Below are 23,376 nucleotides of genomic sequence, written 5' to 3'. Positions count from 1 at the left end.
ATGCTCAGAGACCATGTGTGATGCTGCAGGATTGTATTTCCTGGAAATAATGGTGCCCAGCAGATCCCGGTTAACAGAGAGTATATTGGACAAAAGTCACCAAGCAGAGAGGGGATATATGGTACCATCTGCTTGTGTTTTTGAACAAGACAGAAAGTGGTGTGGTTTCAAAAATCATGAAGCATTTCCTCAGTAGCAAGAGTCACGATACAAATAGTCCCACAAACCCAACAAGGCTGATGTCCTCCTTTCCAGACCCTCTCCACAGGCCTGGACCTTGTTCCCATGCTGTGGACTGGAAAGGGAGACAGGGAGGGTCACAGGAGGTTCTGCTTCCTCCTAAATGAACTAGAAGGGATTCATTATGGGGTTTGTGCTCACTGGGGCTTGTGAAATTTAGGTCATAAACAAACTTTAAAATTTACAGTTGACCCCAGCTTCTTCCTATTAGCACCAGGTTGCCTTCCCTTGCCTGGTGATACAAATCCTACAGCAATCCCCAGGGTCAAGTGCAGCTGTAGGGAGCAGGGCAGTTAGTATGACCAAACTGGTTTGCGAGATCCAGACTGCAAGACCTGCGTTGAACAGTTGTGACAGTGAAGAGGGGATATGGCACCTTAGCACCCACTTTTTGGTGCTTTCATCCAGCAGAATGGAAAAGGGGGGGATCAGACAGAAATCACATGGAAAATAGGACCAGTTCAGGCATAGATAGAGTCATGGATGAACTTTCCTTACCTATCTCTGAATAGTTTTGCAACTGAATCCCACAAAGTGCACACCTGGATACCCCATATCTGTCCATGCCTCAGGTGATCTCTTACACCTGCATCAGTTCTGGAGTGTCTCTGCACTCCCGACACCAGGGGCGAGCCCTTCTCTGAGGATATTTGATTCCCTCCTATGTTATCTTGAGATTTGCAGTTGGACTGGTTTCCTGGAGTAGCACCTCAGATTAAGCAGAAAAGAGCTGACTGAAAAATTAAAACCTACCTTTGAGAAAAATGTGTTTGCTCCCAAATTGCCTTGCTTTCCTATGAAGAAAATAATGAGAACTTCAATTGTTTATTCCTTTTTTCGCCGCTCAGAAAGTATTGTCAAGAATATTATTGAAACTCTTCAATTACCAGGAGTATGGCTTAAGGGAAGTGAAAATTAGTCAATATTTTTATAATGTTTTAAATGCATTTTTAATTGAAAATCACATTATTGGGGAAAATGGATAGCAACGGTTGCTTGCTTTAGTGAAAAAAAGCTTTAAAAGGCACTTTGCAACAGATATTTTTTCTGAGAGAAATCATAGTGACATTCATTCTGGAAGCTCGGGCCACCAACAGGTGCCTGGCCATGCCAGCAGGACCCAGGATCCCAGGCATCCATCCATGCAGGTTACAAGACACTATTCCAAAACGCTGAGAGAACCACATTGGGTGAGTGGCCAGTTTCTGGTCCTCCATGAGGTTCCAATCACCTAGCTGTCGTTTTTACTGTTATTTTATTATTTTTATTTTATTGCAAAAGCAACTAGAGGCTTCTCCATGGCATATTCTACATGAGGGAGCTGGGTTTAGCATCACGCAGCTTAGCCTATTAGCAGACGATTAACTGAATGCAGGTGCCTACCTATGAGCTAGGACTCTTTCATAGTGAGGAGAGATCTAGTTGATGGAGTTTGGGGAAGATTAATCTCATCCTAACGCAGATGTTTGCCATTGATTATATGAATTGGAGATATTCAATACTGAACCACCGAAGGCCCTGAGAAACCTGAAGTTGGCCCTGATTCAAGCAAGGGTTGGACAAGCTGATTTCCCTTCCAACCTGGACTGTTTTGTTATTCTACAAGTATCACCACGGACTTGTTCTGGATAAGACTCCCTTAATGACAGCGGGAATGTGGGCCACATGGCTTAGAGGATGGCTCCTAAATTTACATGATGGAAATGACAACTGTGTGGTTTGAGGAGAAACTGGGTGGGTATGAGTGTATGGTGTCACACCATCCTTGTCTCCTGCTGTGTTTCCACAGGTGTCACTACAGTCCTCACCATGACCACACTAAGCATCAGCGCAAGAAACTCGCTACCTAAAGTGGCGTACGCGACGGCCATGGACTGGTTCATAGCCGTCTGTTACGCCTTTGTGTTTTCTGCGCTGATTGAATTCGCCACTGTCAACTACTTCACTAAGCGCAGCTGGGCTTGGGATGGCAAGAAGGTGCTGGAGGCCCAAGAGATGAAGGTCAGCCCTGTGGCCAAGGCCAAGAAGGAGGGGGTGGTGAAGAAACGCTGCATGAGAGAGCTGTGCCGGGGTCAGGAGTGGGTGACATGCAGCCCCGCAGCACTTCAGGAGGCTGGATGCTACTTACTGGGGTCCCCAGCTCAGATCTTGACTGGAGCGGTTCTTGAGGGTTGAGGGAGGAAGGGCTTGAAGGGCTGGTCGCTGTGCTTAGCTGGAGAAAAACACTCAGGCATGACTGCTCACTTTTCCCTCTCCTTCTGCACGACATTTTGCCAGTGGAAACATGAATATGTGCATGTTTTGGTCTTGCTCTACCAGTGATCTCCTCTCTCCTTTCTTCTTCCTCCAACCCATAAATGCCCTGCTCCTTGTTGCTAGCATGCCACACAAACCCAAATATGCCACCGGATGCCAGCCTCATCCACAGAGATGGTCCCACTCTGCTGTGTCCCCTGCGGCTGGTATCCCCAATTGTAGGTTTTCCCTGTCATGGGTAAGCATGGTGTAGCAATGGGGAGGTCTAACTCTCGTGCTGTTGCCCACAGCTGCCAGCAGCTGCTGTTTTGTAAGCTTGGGCCAAGCGAGTGGGTAGGAAGCAAGCAGTCAGAAACAGCAACTGGCAGTAATTTAGTGCCTGGCGTTACCCACATTTTCCCTTCTCACTCAGGATCAGCCTCTCTGGCAGCTTCCTTCCTGATAGCCACTGCTACCCCTGCTCGTGCCCACTCACTGCTAACCGATTTAATATCAGCTGCGCCGAGAAATCGCTTACTGTAGCATGCTACTCCTTGTTCATATTTATTGAATCAATTTGCAAATTAGCTTTGTCCTTATTCTTGGTTCTGGAGCCTTTATATTTTGCTTTTTAATGTGTTGTTTAAAATTGTTGTGGGGCAGTATGCAAATATCTGGCAGAATTGCAGTAACTTTTGGGAGGACAACAGCCAGCCATCTCTCTGGTATGGAGGTCAAAGGAGGAGCAGAGAGGCCTTATGCAGAACCACAGCCATCACTGGGTGTTGAATGCCTCTCTCTTGTGTTTCTTGGACTCTCTCTATCTGTTTACTTTTGCAGCTGTGGTCTGAGCAACAGACTCATGGCAGAAAGGTTCCAGAGGAGGCCAGCTGATGGTCTTCCACTTCCATCGTGAACAATAACACTGATCTGGCCTCTAGAGATAAGAGAATCCTTTCCTGGGTCATTGGCATGAGCGAAGGATCAGAACATGTCCTCAAAGCAACCATGTCCCTTTCAGGGATGGGCAAATTCTAAAGTCAGTATGCACACAGCCTTGAGCAATTACATGACCTGGGCACAGCCGAAAAAGCACCAAAGTCTCAAAAGCTTTAGTTTGTCATAGAAGCAGCATGCTCCTTAATTTATTCATTGACCCAGCACTGCAAGATTAACAGTGCTGAAACAATAGGGTAAGACCATGCAGAATGTTTGTGCGTGTAGTAATCAAACAAGAAAACAAAGCAGGACCAGGAATGTTTCAGAGGGAGTGCTCTTTGTGAGCTTGCTGCAGCTGGTATCAGGCTGGAGAACCAGGAAGGATCCAAATTTCTGGATGCTTTTTCAAGCCAACCCTGATCTTTATCTAGAAGGCTACTCCCGGCCTCTGCAGCTCAGAGAGCTCCCTGAAGATTGGTGGGCTCTTATATTGGCAATACGTTGTGTCATCATATATGCTTTTCATCCTTATTCCATCGAATATTTCCAAGCAGTGAATTTGCTACGCAATGAGGGTGCCTCATTGGCTCATTTTCAGCCTTAATTAGCTCTTCTTGGAACAATTGACAAGCCAGGTGGTTGAAACCACAAAAGGAAGAGGAGGAAGAAGAATAACTATTGGCATTTTAAAGTGTTTGTACCAGGACTAAAACTACAAGTGACAAGCCCAGGCTGTGCACTGGTCTCTGGAGAGCCTTCCTTCCAGCCAAAAAGAATGCTCTTTATTGATGTGATGGCAAGGATCCCTACTCCAGGTTTGATTGTTTCCTTACATGAACATGAAACAAGAATCAATAAGCATCAGCCCTTCCCTCACCTGAAATGCAGGCAGCAGCAATGCTTCCCATCCTATTTAAAAGAAAACACTGCCTTGCAAATCTGCTGGTTGCTGACAGGCACTCCCACTGTGTTCACTCTCTCAGAGCTGGTTCCATTTTTTCTTTCTTCCCTCAGCCAACCTATTGGTTTAGATGGAACAGAATATTTTTTCAGGTAGACTCTAACATGATGGGCTGATATTGGTGAATCACTGATCTCTGCATCATAAATGATCATGATGATGTTCTGGCTATAGCCACAGCTGGGTTATGGTTCTAGCTGGGAGCTACTCTGCACATTCTCTGCAGTTCTCCTCTAATGAAAGGCAGGCAGATATCACCATAGATGTCACCAAAAAATCCCTTTAGCGCACACTCTGAGAAGATTTGACTAATGCTTCTTCGACCCAAAAATTTTCCAAGACTTTCCTGCCTGACACCAGTAATTGCTAGTTGTGGATGAAGGATTTCCTCTCTTTTTGTATGGCAGAGTGGCTGCAACCAACCTAGAGATGCAGATCGAACTGGAGAGAGGTATCTGGATCCAATGTGGAAAACTTGTTAGCAAAGATTATTTTTAAAAAAACATCATCAGGAGGAAGGTGGGAGATGGCAGTAGCTGGGGAGGCATGAGAGGCCAAAGAGATCGAAAGATGAGTGGTATCAGTAGCCGCAAAGCTCCCTATCTCCAGTATCCTCAAAATATCTTGTTAAAAAGATCCACTTCAGGACAGAAGGGCTGTGTCTGAACAGAGTGAGATCCATTGTGTCCCATCCATCCCATCTATAGGGATGGCCATCTCTTGAGCCAACAAGGTCACTTTCTGAGTGGCTGTTACAGTACGGATTTGAAAAGACAACCATTAATGATGACTTTGTCACTGGGAAACTGATGAAGTCTTCAAAGATTACATTTATCGTGGAGTTCTCTGAAAAAAAGTGTTGTCTGTTCCTCAGGATGGAAGATGCTTTAGATCTTTGGAAGATGCTTACTTAAACCCACTCGCTCCTGCAACACAATGTTTATGCATAAAATCTGTTTCAGGTCTGTATCTGTGCTTGTATGACATTGCCTTGAAATCCTTGGTGGCAAGAAGCAACAAAAACAATACAAGTAGCTGCAGTCAGATACACAAGAACAAAGAAGAACACACTTTCGATGGAGGAATAGTCCTGGATCTTTATCCTTCTCACCCTAAAGACAATAATCCTATAGTGCATGATGAGAAGATTAGGTCCAGGCTTTTTATGTACTTTTCACATGTCTTTTCATCAAGAGAAAGTCATCAAAAAGCATCCTCCAAACCTCTCTGTTGATGTGATCATCATGGTTTTCTTTCTTGTATTTTGGAAGTGACGAACATGCTTGCCACTTCCAGTATGTGTCTTTTCCACTGACTGAGTAAAGCCTAGCTTTTTGTCCAACATACTCTTCAGCAATTCTGAAGTTTGCCCCTTGATCCAGGCCAGCTGGGAATCATTATTCTTTCTCCTTTTTTTCTTTCCATTTGTGTCATCTTTGTTTCAATCCCCTCCCTGCCAAGACAGGAACTAGAACCAACCTTGACAGCCCAGGCCACCATTTTCAACCAGTCTGAAGTCTTACAGACTCATGGGGTGGTTCAGACCCATCTCTTTTCTTTTCTGCCTCACTATGGTAAATAAGTTTTTTTCGGGACCTTCCTTTGCTGACCATGCTCTGCAGCCCGTGTGTCCTTTGTCCTATTGCACTTGCAGTGACCTGTTGCTCTCCATAGCATTGCATGTGGTTGATGTTCTCGTCATCTTCACTAGGCTCCATGTATCATTCTTCAACAATTTTTCACCGTCTTTTTCTCAACACTGTGTGCATGGTGTGTTGGGCTCATTATTGACTCCATCCAACCTCTGAGTCTTTGTCTGGTGATCTAGGGAGCATAAGATGATTGGGCTCGGTCCCACATAATCCGAATGAAGAGATGGGAGGGATGAGTGATGCGAAAGGTTACACCAGCAGCTGACAGTAACCTGGCATTGACGTAGACTGCTTGTTAATGCAAGATTGCGTTGTTCAGAGCTGTTGGCTCTGCTCGCAGTACAGGCATCTCAGTGTAAAATACTTTGCTGCTGTTCTCTGATAGGATCAAATCTCTGGTACACTGCAGAGGGGAACTTTGGCAGGCATGAGGAAGGAGTGGCACATTTGCTGGAGCAGAAACTGCTGTTGCTGGACTTTGAATTATAGGATACAAGTATGCCAGAGACTAGAGCTACTTGGCAGTCATTAAAGTGACTTTGCTCTAGAATGGCAAGCGGCAGATACCTTGCATTTCTCAGGTACTGCAGATATAGGTGATGGTAACCTTCTGAGTGGCCTGTCAGAGGAATACTGCTTCCAATCCAAATTTCTAGTCAAGGAACAGGTGCAGAGAAATAAATCTCCAGCAGATCAGAGACAGAACCAGCAGTTCCTGTAATTTAGAGAGAAGCTTGAAGACAAGCATATTTAACAAAAATACTATTATTTTCCAGTATGTGTGTTGTGGAAGAACTTGTCAGACTCCAATATCCCGGGAACGTATCTATTTCTAGACCAGCTTCCACAGCTTTTCTCTCAGGAGAGCAGTGTAGGGACAGCTTTGTGCAGTTGTTCAGTCTCCCTGTGCCCAAACTGGTCCATAAACGAAGGAATTGCTTTTCAACATAGATGTTTTAAATAGGACAAGATTTCAAAGCATATGTGGGGTTTCCTCCTGTTTTTCCACACTTTCCTTTTGTTTCAGTAGGATGTGGAACTCCTGACAGATAAAAGTGCATGGGAAAGGCTGGAGGCTACTTTGCAGCTGACAGCAATAAGCACATTTTGCTTTGATTGTCACTTATTTATAAAGCACAGCCCAGTAAATTCAGGCTGAACCATTTCTTCTGGTATCTCAGGAGCAGAGCACATCCATGTGTCTTGGTGTAGGTAGTGTGTGCTCTGGTGCCTCTCGAAGGCTACCCAGGCTCCCACTCCCAGCTCTGACCAGGGCAGAAGAATCATAGAATGGGTTGGGTTGGAAGGGACCTTAAAGATCATCTCGTTCCAACCCCCCTGCCATGGGCAGGGACACGTTCCACTTAGACCCGGTTGCTCAAAGCCCCATCCAACCTGGCCTTGAACACTTCCAGGGAGGGAGCATCCACAGCTTCTCTGGGCAACCTATTCCAGCACCTCACCATACTCATGGTAAAGAATTTCTTTCTTATGCCTAATCTAAATAGACCCTCTTTCAGCTTGAAGCCATTATCCATTGTCCTATCACTACACACCCTTGTAAAAAGTCCCTCTCCAGCTTTCCTGTAGGCCCCTTCAGGTACTGGAAGGCTGCGATAAGGTCTCCCTAGAGCCTTCTCGTCTCTGGGCTGAACAACCCTAACTCTCTTGGCCTTTCCTCATAGCAGAGGTTCTCCAGTCCCCTGATCATCGTTGTGGCCTCCTCTGGCCCCGCTTCAACAGCCCCATGTCTTTCCTGTGCTGAGGGCTCCAGAGCTGGATGTAGGAATCCAGGTGGGGTCTCACCACAGCAGAGCAGAGGGGCAGAATCCCCTCCCTTTTCCTGCTGGACATGCTTCTTTTGATGTGGCTCAGAATACAGTTGGCTTTCTGAGCTGGGAGAGCACATTGCTGGGTCACGTTGATCTTCTCATCAACCAACACCCCCAAGTCCTTCACCTCAGGGCTCCATAAACAGCTGGAAAAAGGCCCTGGCTGTATGCTTCCAAGCCTCTGCACTACCTGAACAGCCTGATCCGAGGTCCAGAGAAGCCCAAGTTGATGCCTGAGGGCTCTGGATCGCACTAGTAGGAGCAGTAGGTTGCTATCACTACCTGCAGCATTCATATTTTCCTGACTTTCTCCCATTTTAGCCTGCTGTTTTCAGATGCCTTTGGCCAGGCAAGACAGATCCACTTTCCAAGCTCTGGGGCAGAAAGCTAGCCAAGTTGAAAGTGTCATGTCACTTATGGTCATCTTATTCCTGTAACAAGCAGTGTGGATGATTAATATTAAAATAAGCACAGTGCACTTCAAATTACATTCTGCGAACAACAATCTGTTTTTCATTTCATTACTGATTATTAATTATTTTATTACCTCCTGTAGCTGTGTTAATAAGTAATCATACTTAAGCATATTTAAATGTTTTAGAAGGTGAAACATCTTTAGTGCTTTATGTGCTTCTTGCCAGCTCCTTAGCAGGAAAAGTTCACCCCCTGTGTAGAGGGTGCAAGTTAACATGCCTCTAATGATTGCAGAAATCAATCGCTCAGTTAATCATTAAAGATCATAACACCCTCTCCCATAAAAGACTACGAATATGGTCTGATCAGTGGTTTAGTCTGATCTGGAGTCTGAAGACATTTAGACCTCCTTCTAACAGCAAGTTAATTTCTGTAATTGCTGGCATTATTATGAGGCTGCAGGCCTGGCTATGATGTTATTGGAGAGGGGTTTAAAGATTGCACAGAAGTGTGCTTTTAGTGTCCCTCTGAAAATCACTGTGGAAAATTCATTTCCTGAGGTAACCAGAAATATCCATGGTGATTGTGGACACATTTAAAATGAAAGCTAAAGTCCTTGGAATATCTCTTCAGAGCAGACTGGATGAATCTGGCCTTTCCAGATTTGCAGTGCTATGCTGCGATGCTGCCTGCTACCAGTTCTCAGGCTAGAGTGGGGAATTGAACAGGTCCTGCTGGCTGCATGCTCTCCCCTTCTCCCAGTAGTCACTTTGTATGTGGTTGCCTCACACATACACGCACACGCAAGACTGTGCCAAGCACCCCTGGGAAGTGCCTGGATGAGCCTTACCTTGTGTTTTAGTTACTTTTGAATAGAAAATAAGATCCAAAGTCACACCTTGTTCTGAGTTTAGATACTAGACTCCCAACAAGAGTCATTGCTGTGTTTAATGCTGGCTCTTGGTGTAATTACAGTGAACACCAGATGGAGTACATGAGTGCTGGGATGTGTAGGGTGCCTGGATATGAACAGATTTAATTTGATGGGCTTCTGCTGGTAGACTTGGATTGCTTTATATGTTATGGTCTATGGTGCAGCTGGTCTCAGGTCTCTGACAGCAACAGGAAGATCCCCAGAGCAGGGGCAACACCTATCATGACTTCCTAGCTCCATCTTCCTGCCCACTCTTCTTCATTAATGCCTGAACTGTCTGTCTTCATCATCTTCCATCATCCTTCAGTACATCATGTCTGACATACAAGTGCCTCTTTTGCCATTTTCTATGAAAGCTCTTCTCCCTTCAGCCTGCACAGCATGGCGGTCCCTGGGACCTTGTGGGAGGGGTGCACTTATCTCTTCTTTGATTTGCAGCAACCCAGAGATATGAAGGCAAGGTGAAAGGCTTCCCTCTGCCCTACAGTGCCGTGTTGAGCAATCCTGAAATCCAGGGCTGGTGCAAATGCCTTCCATCTGTTCTGTATCTTACCTGGGTAGGTCATGAGGTGCTCCAAAGGGTCCCAGCAGCATTTTGGACATCACGATGTTAAATTGTGAGGTATACTTGTGAGGTATTTAGGGCACTCGTAATATGGTGCAAAAATATTGTGATGGTGTCACCCACACTCTTAAAGCCACTGGGTTTCTGCTACAAAAAATAAAATAGAACTATAATCCTCTCTGATGTCTCTTCCTCTCACCTGACCCAGGAAGCAGGCCAGCAAAGAAGAAAATCAAGTTCTTTTCCTGGGACGATCACATGGGGTGTCATTCTTTGCTAAAGACTACATTCCTGCATCATCTCCCAATGGCTGAACCTTACATGCAACAGATAACACTGCCCATCTGAGAGACAAACCAAGGAGTCTGTACAGTTTGAGCCTGCATTCACTTATACTGACCCGGCAATATGCAATATAGACCTGGTAGCACTTGGCCAGTCAAGGAGTCATCCATCTGGGGCAGCTACTGCAGATGCACACACCCTTTTGTATCACTACTCTGACCTAAGGGGCTGCAAGGAGGCTACAAACCCAGCTATGTGACTTCAGTTATTTGACTTGCAGCAGGATGTAGCTGTCAGGCCAGGACCTCTTTGTGCCACGTGCTACATGCCAGGCATACACGAAATAGCTGATCCACCCTAGTCCAGTATGTCCTTATGCTCCAGGAGCCCTCAAGGGGCAGATGTCACGGGTTCTGGCCATCTTTTCAACCCATCTTCCTTCCCTTCCACAATGCCTTCTTCTTGGTCTCTTGCTCCTCGCACCCTTTTCCATCTTCTCATCTGGGCAAGCAGGTAAACTCAGAGGACAAAATGTTCTCCATGCAATTCTACAGTCACTTCATCTCTATTATGTTTTTTTCTTCCACCTTCCCTAGAAAAAAGAGCCAGTGGCACTAGCGAAGAAAACCAACAACACCTACAACATTGTTGGCACCACATATGCCCTCAACATTGCCAAGGACCCCGGCCTGCCCACCATCTCCAAGAGTGCTGCTGCCACTGCTACTGTCACCAACGTACCCCCCAAGATGCCTCGCATAGAGGAGAAGCTCCCAGAGAGTAAGAAAACATACAACAGCGTCAGCAAGGTAGACAAGATGTCCCGCATCGTCTTTCCAGTCCTCTTTGCCATTTTCAACTTAGTCTACTGGGCCACATACGTAAACCGGGAGTCAGCTATCAAGGGAATGATCCCCAAACAATAAAAACCAGTCACAAAAACCTTCCATCAGTGAGCACCATCCAGGCAGGAATTCTCCAGGGCTGTCTTTTTTCCTGTTTTGTTTAATTATTATTGTTCCTTTGATATTATTATTATTATTACTATTAGATTGTTCTTTTATAATGTAAACAAAACTGTGATTTTAATTTAATCCCGTATAGTTTAGTTTCATTTTACTTTGTCTCTGATGATGAAAGGAAAAAAAAAGGATCATAACAAGTTGTGCCTCTAACATTGTGAGTCTGATGTCCCCCATCTGACCAAGTCACCCCATGCTTCCATCTCTCCTCCTCCAACTCCTGCCATTCCCACGGTCTGCATGCCACTGCCATTCCACACTCTGCTCTGCTGGGGGCTGCTGCTGCAGTCCGCCCCCCTCCTCCTCTTCTGCGATGGACTGCTCTAGCACGGTGGATGCTCCTGGTGGCCTGGGCTCAAGGATGTGGAGGCCTCCAGAGCCAGTCAGACAGCCAGGCTGCTCTTCAGTGCCTGGTGCTTTGTGCTAGGTAGTACTCCCTGGGCTGTGGATGCAGGTGAGGTGGATCATTGAGGGAGCAGCACAACATGGGACAGCTTGTAGCCCAGTGCTTGTTGGGATTGAACCCACCACTGCTGGAGCCATTGCAGGGATGGAACAGGTGGCAGCATCTTGTAGATATCTACAGAGCTTCTTCCTCTCTGCCTTCACCAAACCCAGCTTCTGGTTTCCTCCATGTCTCCTCCCCACATGAGAACAGGTGAGAAAGGTCTTATCTGTCTGCTATCCTGCACTCTTGGGGCAATTCATGTTAGACGGTGGGTTGGTTTGTGCCAGAGAAATAATTTTTCTCAGGGTCAGTCAGGAAGTCAAGGCAGGAGCTTTACAATGCCTTGGAGGAGATAGTAGCTGTGAGACTGCATGCATTCAGCATGAGGACTAGAAACCATAGAGTTCATGTTCAGAATGGTGGTTTATCACTTTCTCTTGACCCTACCCACTTATCCTTCTTGGCGTCTCCTCTCTGTCCCAGGTCCTTCTTCCAGCTCCCCATTCATCTTCCTTTGGCTACTCAGCAACCATCAGTAGTATCTCACTGCTTGCAGGTAGATTTAGGCAGAGAAGCCCCTACCTCTCAGGTAAGTCACACTGACAGAGAGGAGCACAGCCCGGGGAAGTTGAGCTCATGGCACATCCCTGCTTCAGTGCACCAGAGCAGCAGCGATGTTGGTTCAGGCCAGCTCAGGTGCAGGTTGTTTCCCATGGAACACACCAGGGGCCACTCTGATGCTGTGGGGTGAGTCAGGGGACAGACAGTCCCCAAGTACCTCCCTGCCCCTGGAGAACAGATGCAGCTGAGCATCCTCAGCACCATGGGAGAATAGCAGAAGAGGCTTCTTGAAACAGCAGGGAGATACTGCTGTCCCAGCGTGGCATGTGAGCCAGGTGCCATCCCACAAAGCCATTGAGATAAGACCCAGCTCTAACACCTGCACACTCTTCCAAGGAAAGCCCTCCAGTGCCTTGGAGAGAAGCATTTTATCCCTTCCTGGCCACTACAGTCAAGGACCCAAAACAGTGGTTGTTGCCTTGCCAGCAGCAGCACAAGATGGTGCCATCCAAGCCATCTGCCTCCTCTCCCTGGTGCCCGATACATGGACATGCTGTCCTGCTACAGGGAAGGACATGCTGTGCCTGGCGAGTTCTTGTCCCCAGCCCGTGGGCAGAACTGATCCTGCCAGCAGCCCTGCTCCCAGGGTGGGATGCACCCTCTCTTTCCTGGGCCCCGCTCTGACCCTCCTGCTGCCCCACCCTGAGCTGCCCCCAGCACATTTCAGGTGCATGCAGCCAGGGCAAGGCCCCAGCACCCCCAAGGTGATGTCTTCATCATTGCTTTGAGCCGCTGTGCTAAGCTCAGTTCCTCCCCTGCCCACGCAGCAGCTGGGGTCTGAGCACAAGGCACAGTATTTGCCCCACCTGGAATATCCATGTGGACGGCAGGATGGAGTGGAGAAGGCCAGGGCACTGTCCTGCAGTGTGGGTGGCATTGGTGCGTGTCCTGCCCGTTCCTTACCAATCTTGCTGGCTCAACAGCAGTGCAGTCACTCCCCCTGCCTCCAGCTGCAGTGAGGCGAGAAGCTCGGAGACATTTAGCTCAGCCCCAGTGCGTTCAGTCCATGAGCGCATCCACACCAGCAGGCAGCATCAGGCAAGAGGTGGCAACCCCTCCCAGGCTGATGCTAAGGAAACCAGCTCTCTCCCTATTCTCCCCACCAGCATCCACCCCCAAACCACGCACGACATTTCTGCAGTGCCTTTCATCCCTGCGGGCTCCCTGCTGGGTGATGAGGATGGGAAACCCCGGGAGCTGTCCCCCTTTGCACTCAGCATCAGGTTGGAGGAGTAGAGGGAGGGTGCACCATCCTCAGCCCTTCTGCCGGGCAGTGAGGACATCCCAGCTGTTTTTGTACCTGGGGCACCCGGTTCCTCCTGGCACTGGCTGCCTGCTGCTGCTGCAGCCATCCCGAACCAACAGCCCGGCTGCCCCACCACCACCCTGCCACGGCCCTGCACCCCCTCCTGCTGAGGTCCCCTGCTCCTCTACACCAGCACCATCCCCCCCAACAGCGAGTGCCATTGCTGCCGCCCTTCTGCTCCCCGGGCTTTCCAGCGGGAATTGCTACCCTAACCGGCCGTAAGGCTGTTTGTTTTGGAAACTACTTGGATGTCATTTTCTTAAATGAGCTAGATGAAGTGTATCTCATAAAACATTCATGTCATTATAATACTCAGGCCTAAGTGAATGGAATAGAAACCCTATAAAAAGCAAAACAAACACAATAAAATGGTAACAAAGACTATATTGTGTTTGCTAACAGAATCACATCAAAGGCAAGTTTAAATATGGGATCCAGAGACTTAGTTGACAAGCTGGCCCTGGTGCAGAGGTGGTGTCCTCTGCTAGCCTGGGCACTCCCTAAAATCCCCTCTGTCCCAGCGGCCACATCCTACTGTGCATCACCTCACTACGTGTTCCTGTATCTGTTGGTGCCTGCTTCGTAGAGCTCGCGGTCAATTGTCGGGTCTTACCATCAGCTTCTCAGCAGCCCGAGCACCCAGAGGCGCTGCCTTTGCTGCCCACCCGGGGCTACACAGGCTCAGTGCAGCAGGGTGACACGCAGGGTTCCGGCACTGGACCTCTCTGCAGTGCCGGACACAGTATCGGGGCAGCATCTGAGCCTCCTCCCTTCCTGCAGGTGAACTGATCTGTCACATCAAACTGTTGGGGTGAGTCTCCTGCCTGTCTTTTCCCCCAGTCCTTCCCTCCCTGTGACACTGAGACTCTTGTCCTGCCCCAGGACACAGCCAATCTGCTTGCCGGTTACACTCGTCTGCTGGCTCATCTTCACTCTTCCTGACTCCAAAAACTTTGCTCTCTGCCTGATAAAAGGCTGCCTTCCTGGATCTGTTTTAGCACGCCTTGAAAGCCAAGTCTATTCCCACCAAAGCCTGGCATTGGCTCCTAGTCTTTTTGCCAGCTGGAAGCAGAAATATCGGCATCCTTTGGTTAAAGACAACAAACCAAACAGGATTTGTAGTTTGGCTTCCAAGCAGGGAAGCATTTTGGGAAGATAGTTATAAATAAGTGGTTTAACATCTCCTGCCAGCAGACATCACAGAGAAGATAATGTTCTTTTTTATTTTTTTAAATCTGTCAGTGGCTCAGATTGGGACATTTGCTTCCCAGCTAACACAAGGCTGCTGATGGGGGCTTCTTCTACGGGCACGCCGGGCCACAGCTAACCTAGCGTCAGTTACTGGGGTTTACTGCTTGCTGTGATAGTATCCAAGGCTCCATTTTTATAACTGATCCTGTATAGGAATAGACCTGTACATGGCCATCGATAGTCTAATCCACAGTTGTGCACAGAGTGGGCACTTAATTTCGCTGTGAACCTCAATACTCCAATATTTCTTTTCTTCTGGCAAGGCCCAAAGCCTCCCTGACGTGATGAGAGTCTCCCAGGCAGGAATTAGAAGTCTTTGAGGGTGATAAAAATGATCTGCACTCCTGTTCTGAAGCTTGCACCACCTGGGACACACACAGTGCAGTCCAAGCCTGCAGTTGCATTCCTCCTGAAAATGTCAAAGGGACATTTTGGTGCTGGCAGCTTGCCTCTCCCCTCCTCTGAAACCACACATGGGGAAAAGCAGTGCAGCCTTCCACAGCTCCGCGCCCCAGGGAGGCGGGGGACAGTTCGGCTGAGGTCCCCTAAGCAGGCAGGGGAGGCAGCACGTGGTGGCTGCAAGCGCTGTGTTAGCACTGTGGCATTTCTGTAGGGTGACATGAGAGGGATGGGGGAGAAGTGGACTCTCAGTGCCACCCGTTCCTCTAAAGGGCTGATGGAGTTACCCCCATACAATATCTCAAAAGCTCCTTGAACATCACCAAGCAGGACTGTGACACCTGAGACGGAGCTTGTTGGTTCTCCTCCGTGCACTGAGATCAATATAAGCAAAGCTGGCTTCGCTACTGTCTAGGTTTTACAGACAAGTGCTGCAGCCAACACAGCTCACCCCGGTTCTGATCCCTGCCAGCTCGGTGGCACTAGAAGCGTCCAAGTTCATTTGTTGTAGGACATCCCCTGTGCAAGCAGACCCCATGCTTGCTGTTCCCAGACACAAGCCATGCATGCAAACAAGGTCACGACCAGTCTGTTTCTGCAAGCCTGCCCTATGAACACAAGGTGCATTAATTTCATATCTGCTGCCTTGATTTCTTCTGTCCATGTCTTGGATTCCTTTCAGCCATCCCTTGGGGAGGATTATAAGGCTGCATCACACACTACAAAGGGATTTCTCTTACTCCAGATCAGCAGACTTTCCGTTCTGCTAAGAACCTCTCTGAGACCTTCAGAAACGTAGAGCTGTTGCATCTCCCCAAGGGTGCTGTAGAAATGGCCTCTTTGCAGTGCTCTTTGCAGCTGCTGGAGGAACAGAGCAGTTAAACACACACTGATGTTAAAGGAAGGATCATGGTCAAAGGCAAGTGGCTATTGAGAACAAGTCACATGCTCCCCCAGCTTGCCAGGGCTTGCCATGAGCAGGAGAGGACCAGGCAGCTTCCGACAGGCTCACCTGGTGAATGGTTTTGCAGGGACATGCTGGTGACACCCCTCCACATGCTTGGTCCTGGGGATGGTGGAGAGCCGGCGTGGGGGTCATGGGACTGGACTATCACAGCATGCAGAGTCAGGCCAGCCCTCGCTCCAGGACCTCTTCCCCAAATTGTATGCCTCTCTGGTGCCACACTTTAGCCCACCCGATCAAGTACCTGTGTGGATTTTGCAGAGTGGAGAGAAACAACATTTCCCTGTCTCCTCGGTGGCTGTTGGGGGTGGAGAGAGCTCAGCCAGGGCAAGGCGCACATTCACAAAAACATAAATGCTCTATTAATGTCAAAATAGGGAGGGAGAAAACCTCCAAACAATTCACCAGTCCTCTTGCCATATCAAGCTAAACTACTCCTGAAGGCATTTTTGGCAGGAGGCCACAGCGCAGATGAGATTAATGGCTTCCAGGTATAAATATTTACTGTTTGACCTTGTTATTGTTCAGTCAGACAAAGGTTTTTACATATATATATGCATGTGTATATTTATGCTCACAAACTTTATATCTAAAAGTCAAACCTCTTTCTCTTTGGAAGAGAAAATAGCCACTTTCAATTGTTTTACTTTCCTCTCATCCTCTTTGCTAAATCTTCTGGCAGGAGGTGCATCCCTCTCTGCTGGTCCTCAGATGGCTTTGGGAGGCACAGGGAACAAAGGGAGCAAGGGAGCAGAGCCTCCCTCTGTGCTGGGGTCTCGGTGCAGGCTTGCTGCCCGGACCAAGGTCACTGCTGGCAGTGCTGCCCAGCAGCTTTCAGGAAAACTTAGTCCCCCATGTCACAACTTCTCCAATGCAGCCCTTGTCCTGCCCTGGACACCAGGATATTCCCAGGAAAGCAGCATGGCTGTTCAACAGCTGAATGCCACAAGCAATTAGTCTTCACCCCATAGCACAGGCAGGGAATGTGTCACTGAACATTGGAAAGGTGTGTGAGGTCTCCACCCCGAGCCTGCTTTAGGAGGGAGCACAAAACCTGGTGGGACCCATTCCAGCTGACCCTGGCCAGAGGAACACCACAGGTAGGGGCTATGCTTCAGCCTGGGCTCTTCTGCAAAGCAAAGGGAAGTGCTGGCACTTGGCCGTCGCTTGCTGCTCATCCAGGTGGGATGTACTGATATATGACTATGTGCTAATTGTGGGAGGGGTCAGCAAAAGCATAGGCCTTTGCTGCCACTGTGTCCTAGACCCGCACCTGATCTCACCTCAGCCCAAGCAGGACAAAAGACAGATGCTGGATAGCCCATGAGGGGTGGGGTCACGGTAAGTGAGCAGTGCACAGCCCCTAGCAATGGTACCCAGCATCTCCCCTGTCTAGGGAGAAATGTTTAGTCAGCAATCCTGCAAATGCACTCATAGCGCCTATATTCCCTCCTCTGCTGCTGGAGAAAGGCTCTCGTGGTCAGCAGTGATTGCCACCTGAACCTTGTGGTGTCCCAGCCATGAGGATGAAGGATGTCACCACCCATAAGCAAACAAAACCGCTTCTCTTTCTGGGTCTATGCTTGCTTCCCACCACTGAATCCGTGCCGCTTTAAACAGCAGAGAGCCTTAGGCTTGGATTAGTCCTAATGTTTGACCTGTTGTCCTTCACCACAAGTGGGGTTATGCTGGTTTTCGCTCATGAAGCTCCAAGGACAAAATATGATGTTCTAGCTACTCTTTCCTATTCCCCTGTCCTCATCCCCACCAGTGCAGATCTCTTTCTGTACACAGCTTTAATGATCCCATCTGCCTAGAGAGGGAAGCCTGGTCCCAGGTTTGCTACGTGAGCCAGGATGCTCCCACTATCTTCACAGGCTCTTGGCTCTCCACTACTGCTTGAAGGTCCTGTCAACTTGCTAAGTCTATTGGCTCATGTTACACCGCTGGCAGCACTCTGCTTCCCCTGAAAAGTCTTTCTATTCCTCCTGCCTTTTTGCAGGGCACCCAGCAAATTTAATGACAATCATACATCGAATGATTTGATTTTTGCAACCACAAAAATGTAGGGGCAGAGTTGGGAAACCTGAGTCATTGCCACACTGCCTTTGCCAGACTGTATTTAGAGTCAAAGGCTCCTCTTAATTGTCATGAGGGAGTTTCTCAGCCCACCACATCTAGTGAAATATCCCTTCGTCAACTGGGTTTTCACTGTCAACTGACCTGGGGATAGCCACAGGCGAATGTACTATCTGAAGGTGAGGGCACCTGCTGCTTCTTTAGCTGCAGCCCTTGTGCCCAGGGTAGCAAAAGTTGCATTAACATCAGGCTAGGGCAGCCCATCATGGGAAAGAACACACCACAATGACTTGCCAGAGAATACGCTCATTTTCACTGCCTCAGGTTCCGTTTGTGCCCCGCTATGTCTTCTGCTTTGTTTTCCATCCTGTGAGACTCTTTACTCCACTATGAGAAAGAATCTAGCTGGCAGCAGTTTAATGCATGACAATCCTGTTATTAAAGCTGTAAATAATTAACAACTAGGAAAAAAAATGCTTTTTTTTTTGTTTTTTGTTGACTTTATTTTCTCTGTTGACTAGCTGGTAGACACTTTCTTAAGGAATTTTTCACGGAAACTGTGACATTTCTTCTCTCTAATTCTTTCTTTCTTTCTCTTTCTGAGATTTGTGTTTCAAATGCTTTTTGGTGCAATGTTCAATGCCTGTTTGTATTTTTGAATCGTATTTTTCAACCTTTGCCGGAAAAAAATTTTGCCCACTCTGATTGGCAGGATTTTGAGTCCTGCAATTTTTTTCAGCTTTTAGCTTTTTCAGTAAGTTAAAGCAACAGAAAAATGTCTCAAAAAATTACAGTGAAGTTCTGAAGAGAGATTAGAAAACATCAGAAACAAGAACTACATGAATAAGATCAGCAAGATGAGTGGAGGAGGAGGACTCTTCTGACCACCTGCTAACCTCCTGATCTAACACACAAGGCAGGACTAGACCTCTTCACTGAATTAAATCACTCCGCTTCTCCACTCTACCCACTCTCTCGAACTCCAATCAAAACAAATAAAAATTCATATTTTAAAAAAACATCTGTGTCATTGTTTTTTCCATTGTCTGTTTCTCAAAGCCAAATGATGTTGATGTACAAAGGGATAGGGAGTCCAGGAAGCCACTCCTCTGGGCTTCAGGCTACCCGCGCTTCTGGGGAGTTTGTCCCAGTGACGAGCAGACAGGCTACCCATGAAAGATAACTATTCCGGGGCAAATAAAAGAGCTTGAAAATATTCCATGGTTGCCATCATGTTGCATCTAAAATGCTTTCCCTTCCAACAGCATGGGAGTGGAGGGCACAAGGTATGTTCAAGGCAGATTGGCTGGGGAGTTTGGGAACAAACTCAAAGACAGGATGGTAGTAATTTGATGAGTGGGCAAGAAGGAGACCCTGAGGTATGCTCTTTCCCTGCAGTGTATGGCCCATGGGTACACTTTTCTTTTCCAGTAGAGCTTTTTGGCATTTCTCTATGTGCAACATGGATCAAGATTTCTGCTGCTCTAGGGGCAACCAGAAGACGCCTTGGCCAAGACGCTGGTTTATCCAACCCACCACACACTTCTGCAGCTGAATCGGGCCTTAAAGAAACCCTGGTGGGGAGAAGGACATGGAGGCCCTTAGCCCAAATGTCTTTGGCCATGTGGCAAATCACGTGTGCCAAGGAAAGGTTGTGGATTCAACTCACTCTGCTGTGCTGTTCAGCTGTTACAACAATCTCCACTTTCACTTTGGTCCACACAAACAGCTTCCAAGAATGACTTGGGATTTACCATGGTCCAGAGACCTTTGCTTCGGGGAGCTGCGATTGTGGCTACCCTGTTTTTAGAGATTTAACAGCACGTAGCTGGCCATGCCACATCACTCAGACAGTGTGATGTGTCCAGGTGACTGTGTGGTCTGCTGGCAAGGAAGTTCAAGGTGCAGGGTCTTCATCTGGACACTTCATTGCACCTCCTTGGATGCACAAGAAGATATACTTTGCAACTAATAGAAAGAAGGCTTTTGCTCACTGGGTAGGAAGATCTGAATGAAGTATATCTCTTCAAAATGCAAAAGCAGAAGAAAAATCACATGCAAGAAATGCTTAAGTTCTTCCTATTGCACTAAGTTCAAAACAGCCTATGTTCCCCTGTGATTTCTTTTTGTTCTTTTGACTACTCTTTTGTTAAAAATCTTGATGATTTACCCAATTCCCACATTTTCAGTGAGGACTTGTCCCCCCTCAGTTACCACTCGGAAACAGCAGGAGAAGCAAACAACTCCAGTGACATCGTTAGTTGTTTTCCACACCTGAAGAAGTAACAAAACGCCCTCCCCCCTTCCCCAGATTCCCTGAGTATCATCTGGATGCTGCACCAGGGACTTGCTGGCGGGACAGTATCTACAAATATATTGCAACCTTGAACAAAAAAGTTACACATTTGAATTTGCTGCATTCAGCTGAATCCTCCTTCTTGCTCAGAGATTCAGATGACAGAAGAGACTTGGGAGCGCCAGGGCTCACAGCTGCTGTGGCAGATGGATAGTTACCACGGGCCTTAGCAATACAGACATGCATACTTATGTCTTCCTGAGGAAGGAGCATAGATCCTGACCTCGGCAAGAGCAGGCAAGGAAGGAGCCCACCACTACTTTAAACCATAAAAGCTGGAACCCGAGGTTTTCAACCCTTTCCCCACCCACCCCCCCCCCGCCCGAGTCCTTCCTCAATCAAAACTGCACAGGGTTGGTTCCAGCCTGAAAAGATCTTACTGACTCAGAAGACAAAAATAAACAGCGATGTGAAAAGCTTCCCTGCATTATCACTTCTCTATTTGAACCTGGAACAAGGGCCCTGAAGAGGAACAGAGTGTAATTGCAGTGTCCACAGAAAAGAAATACTAATGAAAACAGGCAGAGCCAGGAGAATTGGCAGACAAGTGGCATAGTTGTGCAAGTATTTATTACCCTGGCACTTAGTGCTCAGGCTGACAGGGGTCTTATGGATGCAATAGCCAGGTTTTGTTATTAGGTGCTTATGATACAGCAGTGGTCGGGGGGGCAGTGGGGGAACCGTTGCTGTGTGGCTTCTGAGGTGCCAGATGTTGGGGAATAGATAAATGTGTCCCCTATGCCAGGCTGCAACGTGGACGGTTGCGACAGCTCAGCCCCACAGCCCCATGAAGGAAAGGGTCCCCTGGGGCACAGTGGTCATCTGCCTTCAAAGGGTGGCTGTTCTAGAAACCTCTTCTGCAAACCACCTCCTCATGAGGTGGGGTGAGTGCCCCAAAGCAAGCCCTAATCTAGCCTTCACACATTCGGGTGGTATGATCAGAAACCTCAGCATTAAGGTAGAGTTCTCTCCGCAGAATGAACACTTTTCTCTGGTTCCCTCACCCTGTAAGACGAGTAGGTCCAACACTGCACGACTCCTGTTTGCGAGGCTCTTCTCAGGACCATCACCGTGCTGGCTGGCTTGTAAGAAAATGGTGCTTTCTTCTGCAAAGTGCAATTCCTCCTGACCAAACTCATCCATCAGCAGCTTGTCAGTAGGAACACGCTTCGAGAATTTGCCATTGCCCCACTCCACGAAGAACACCCTCGCTTGCCAGATTTGTGGCTTGCTGGGATTCATTCTGCCTTACACTTTCACACATTGGCAGTCAGCAGGCTGCAAGGGCCTTGCGGGGGATGCCAGGCTTCGGCGCCACAAGCGCAGGCTCACTGCAATCAGAGGTGGGAAAAAGTGGCTGTGACTTTCCTCCTGCCCCCACCACCTTCCCTTTTCACACTCGGTGGACGGGTGATGTGTTAACAGCAGCCAGAGCAGCAAGGGGGGCTGTTTCCCAGCACGGACACACTCAGCTCCTTCTGCAGATCCCCAGTGTCCTTCACGGGGATGAAGATGTCCTCTTCTCCTCCACTCCTAAGCAGGCAGCAAGTGATGGGTTGTGGAGGTGACGGGGCAATGTGCCTGGTGTGGCGGGCGTGGGTGTCAGTCACAGCAAAGCTCCTTCACCCCACAGCAGCAGGGAATGCCTCCCTGAGCCCTCTGGTCAGGAGAAGCAGGAGAAGGAGCCTGCTCCCGTCCTGCTCCAACACCAGGGCAGGGGAGACACCTCTGATGTGGGAACTATGGGGCTCCTTGAGTCTCATTTTTGGGCAACCCTGCTGCGTTACCAACAAAGCAGGTGTCTGCCCTGTATACTGCCGTGGTCCCTGCTCCAGGGCAGGAATATTACAGGTGGGATTCAGATCTTCCCCTACACCCAGCCCCAGGTCTACGATGGGTGTTTTGCAGTGGGAGGTGTGGGAGACACAGCCACAGGGCACTCGGGTGGGACAGGGGACTCAGCCAGCCCAGGGACAGCAGGGACCCTGGGCTGAAGATGGCTGCACCACCCCCAACCCCACGGCCACCCTTTCGGCTAGCAGAGAGAAAATGTCTCCAAAAAACAGCACCAGCTGATTTTCTTCAGAAGGGGAGAGGTGTAAGAGCTAGCTGAGCATTAGGCATTTTATAAAAGTACTTTGGGATCCCTCATAAATAGCAATCTAGGAATTGACAGCAGTGATTTCAGCAGAAAAGGTATTGCAGCTGTGATAGTCTAAGGACCTAAGTGAGGCAAGGCTGGTAGGAAAAAGCTAATTACACAGATAGCACAGCTGGAGGAAAAAAAAGCCAAGTTTTCAGGCCTACAAACTCTCCTTCAGATGCAGTGCCATGGACTTCAGGCTTAGGCCTGAGAAGGACTGGTCTGGGCTAGCTTCATTAAGAAGGCAATCAGAAGGCAAAGACTCCTGGCTCCTGTGCAGAGTGGCAAGTTGCTTATAAGAGGAAGGTACTTTTTGGGAGAATAGGAGACAAAATAGTATTGCTGAGTTTATTAGAGAAAGAAAGAAAAGCAGCAGTGATCTCAATTAAAAATAAATATATAAAAATGCATATAATACAGACAGAAAACTTCTCTAAAATCAATGCACAATTTTTTCAGCACATGCAGGTTTTACACTTGCTCAAGAAGCCTGGGAGCAGTAAGTCTCCAGTCTGACCCCAGTTCAGCTATAGATCAGCCCAGACCTTTGCTGGAAATGACCACAACTCATCAGCCCATCTCCCGGCATTTGAGGGAAGCTGTTTAGGCTCATCTTGCAATTTGTGAATCTTTGCTATTGTGAATCTTTAAATATCTGTGCCAGACTGTAATCCCCCGTTTGACTGTAAAGCTAACCTTTGCCTTCATGCTGCCATATTACAGCCAGCTT

At 48.0% G+C, this 23,376-nt stretch overlaps 1 protein-coding gene across 2 annotated transcripts in view; it reads left to right on the top strand.

Annotated features, from left to right (window-relative positions):
* The window catches only part of LOC104329532 (gamma-aminobutyric acid type A receptor subunit alpha3), an 80,207-nt gene extending 61,073 nt beyond the window's left edge, over positions 1-19,134 (top strand). For both annotated transcript variants that reach the window (XM_075435248.1, XM_075435247.1), the window contains exons 9-10: positions 2,030-2,241; positions 10,654-19,134. In XM_075435248.1, coding sequence (XP_075291363.1) covers positions 2,030-2,241; positions 10,654-10,983 — 542 coding nt within the window. In that variant the 3' untranslated portion in view covers positions 10,984-19,134. The remainder of the gene's footprint in view (positions 1-2,029; positions 2,242-10,653) is intronic.
* The last annotated feature ends 4,242 nt before the right edge of the window (positions 19,135-23,376 follow it).

This window comes from Opisthocomus hoazin, chromosome 14 (genome assembly GCF_030867145.1).
Source record: "Opisthocomus hoazin isolate bOpiHoa1 chromosome 14, bOpiHoa1.hap1, whole genome shotgun sequence".
In the NCBI taxonomy this organism is placed as follows: Eukaryota; Metazoa; Chordata; class Aves; order Opisthocomiformes; family Opisthocomidae; genus Opisthocomus; species Opisthocomus hoazin.
This window is presented reverse-complemented; position numbering and strand designations above follow the sequence as displayed.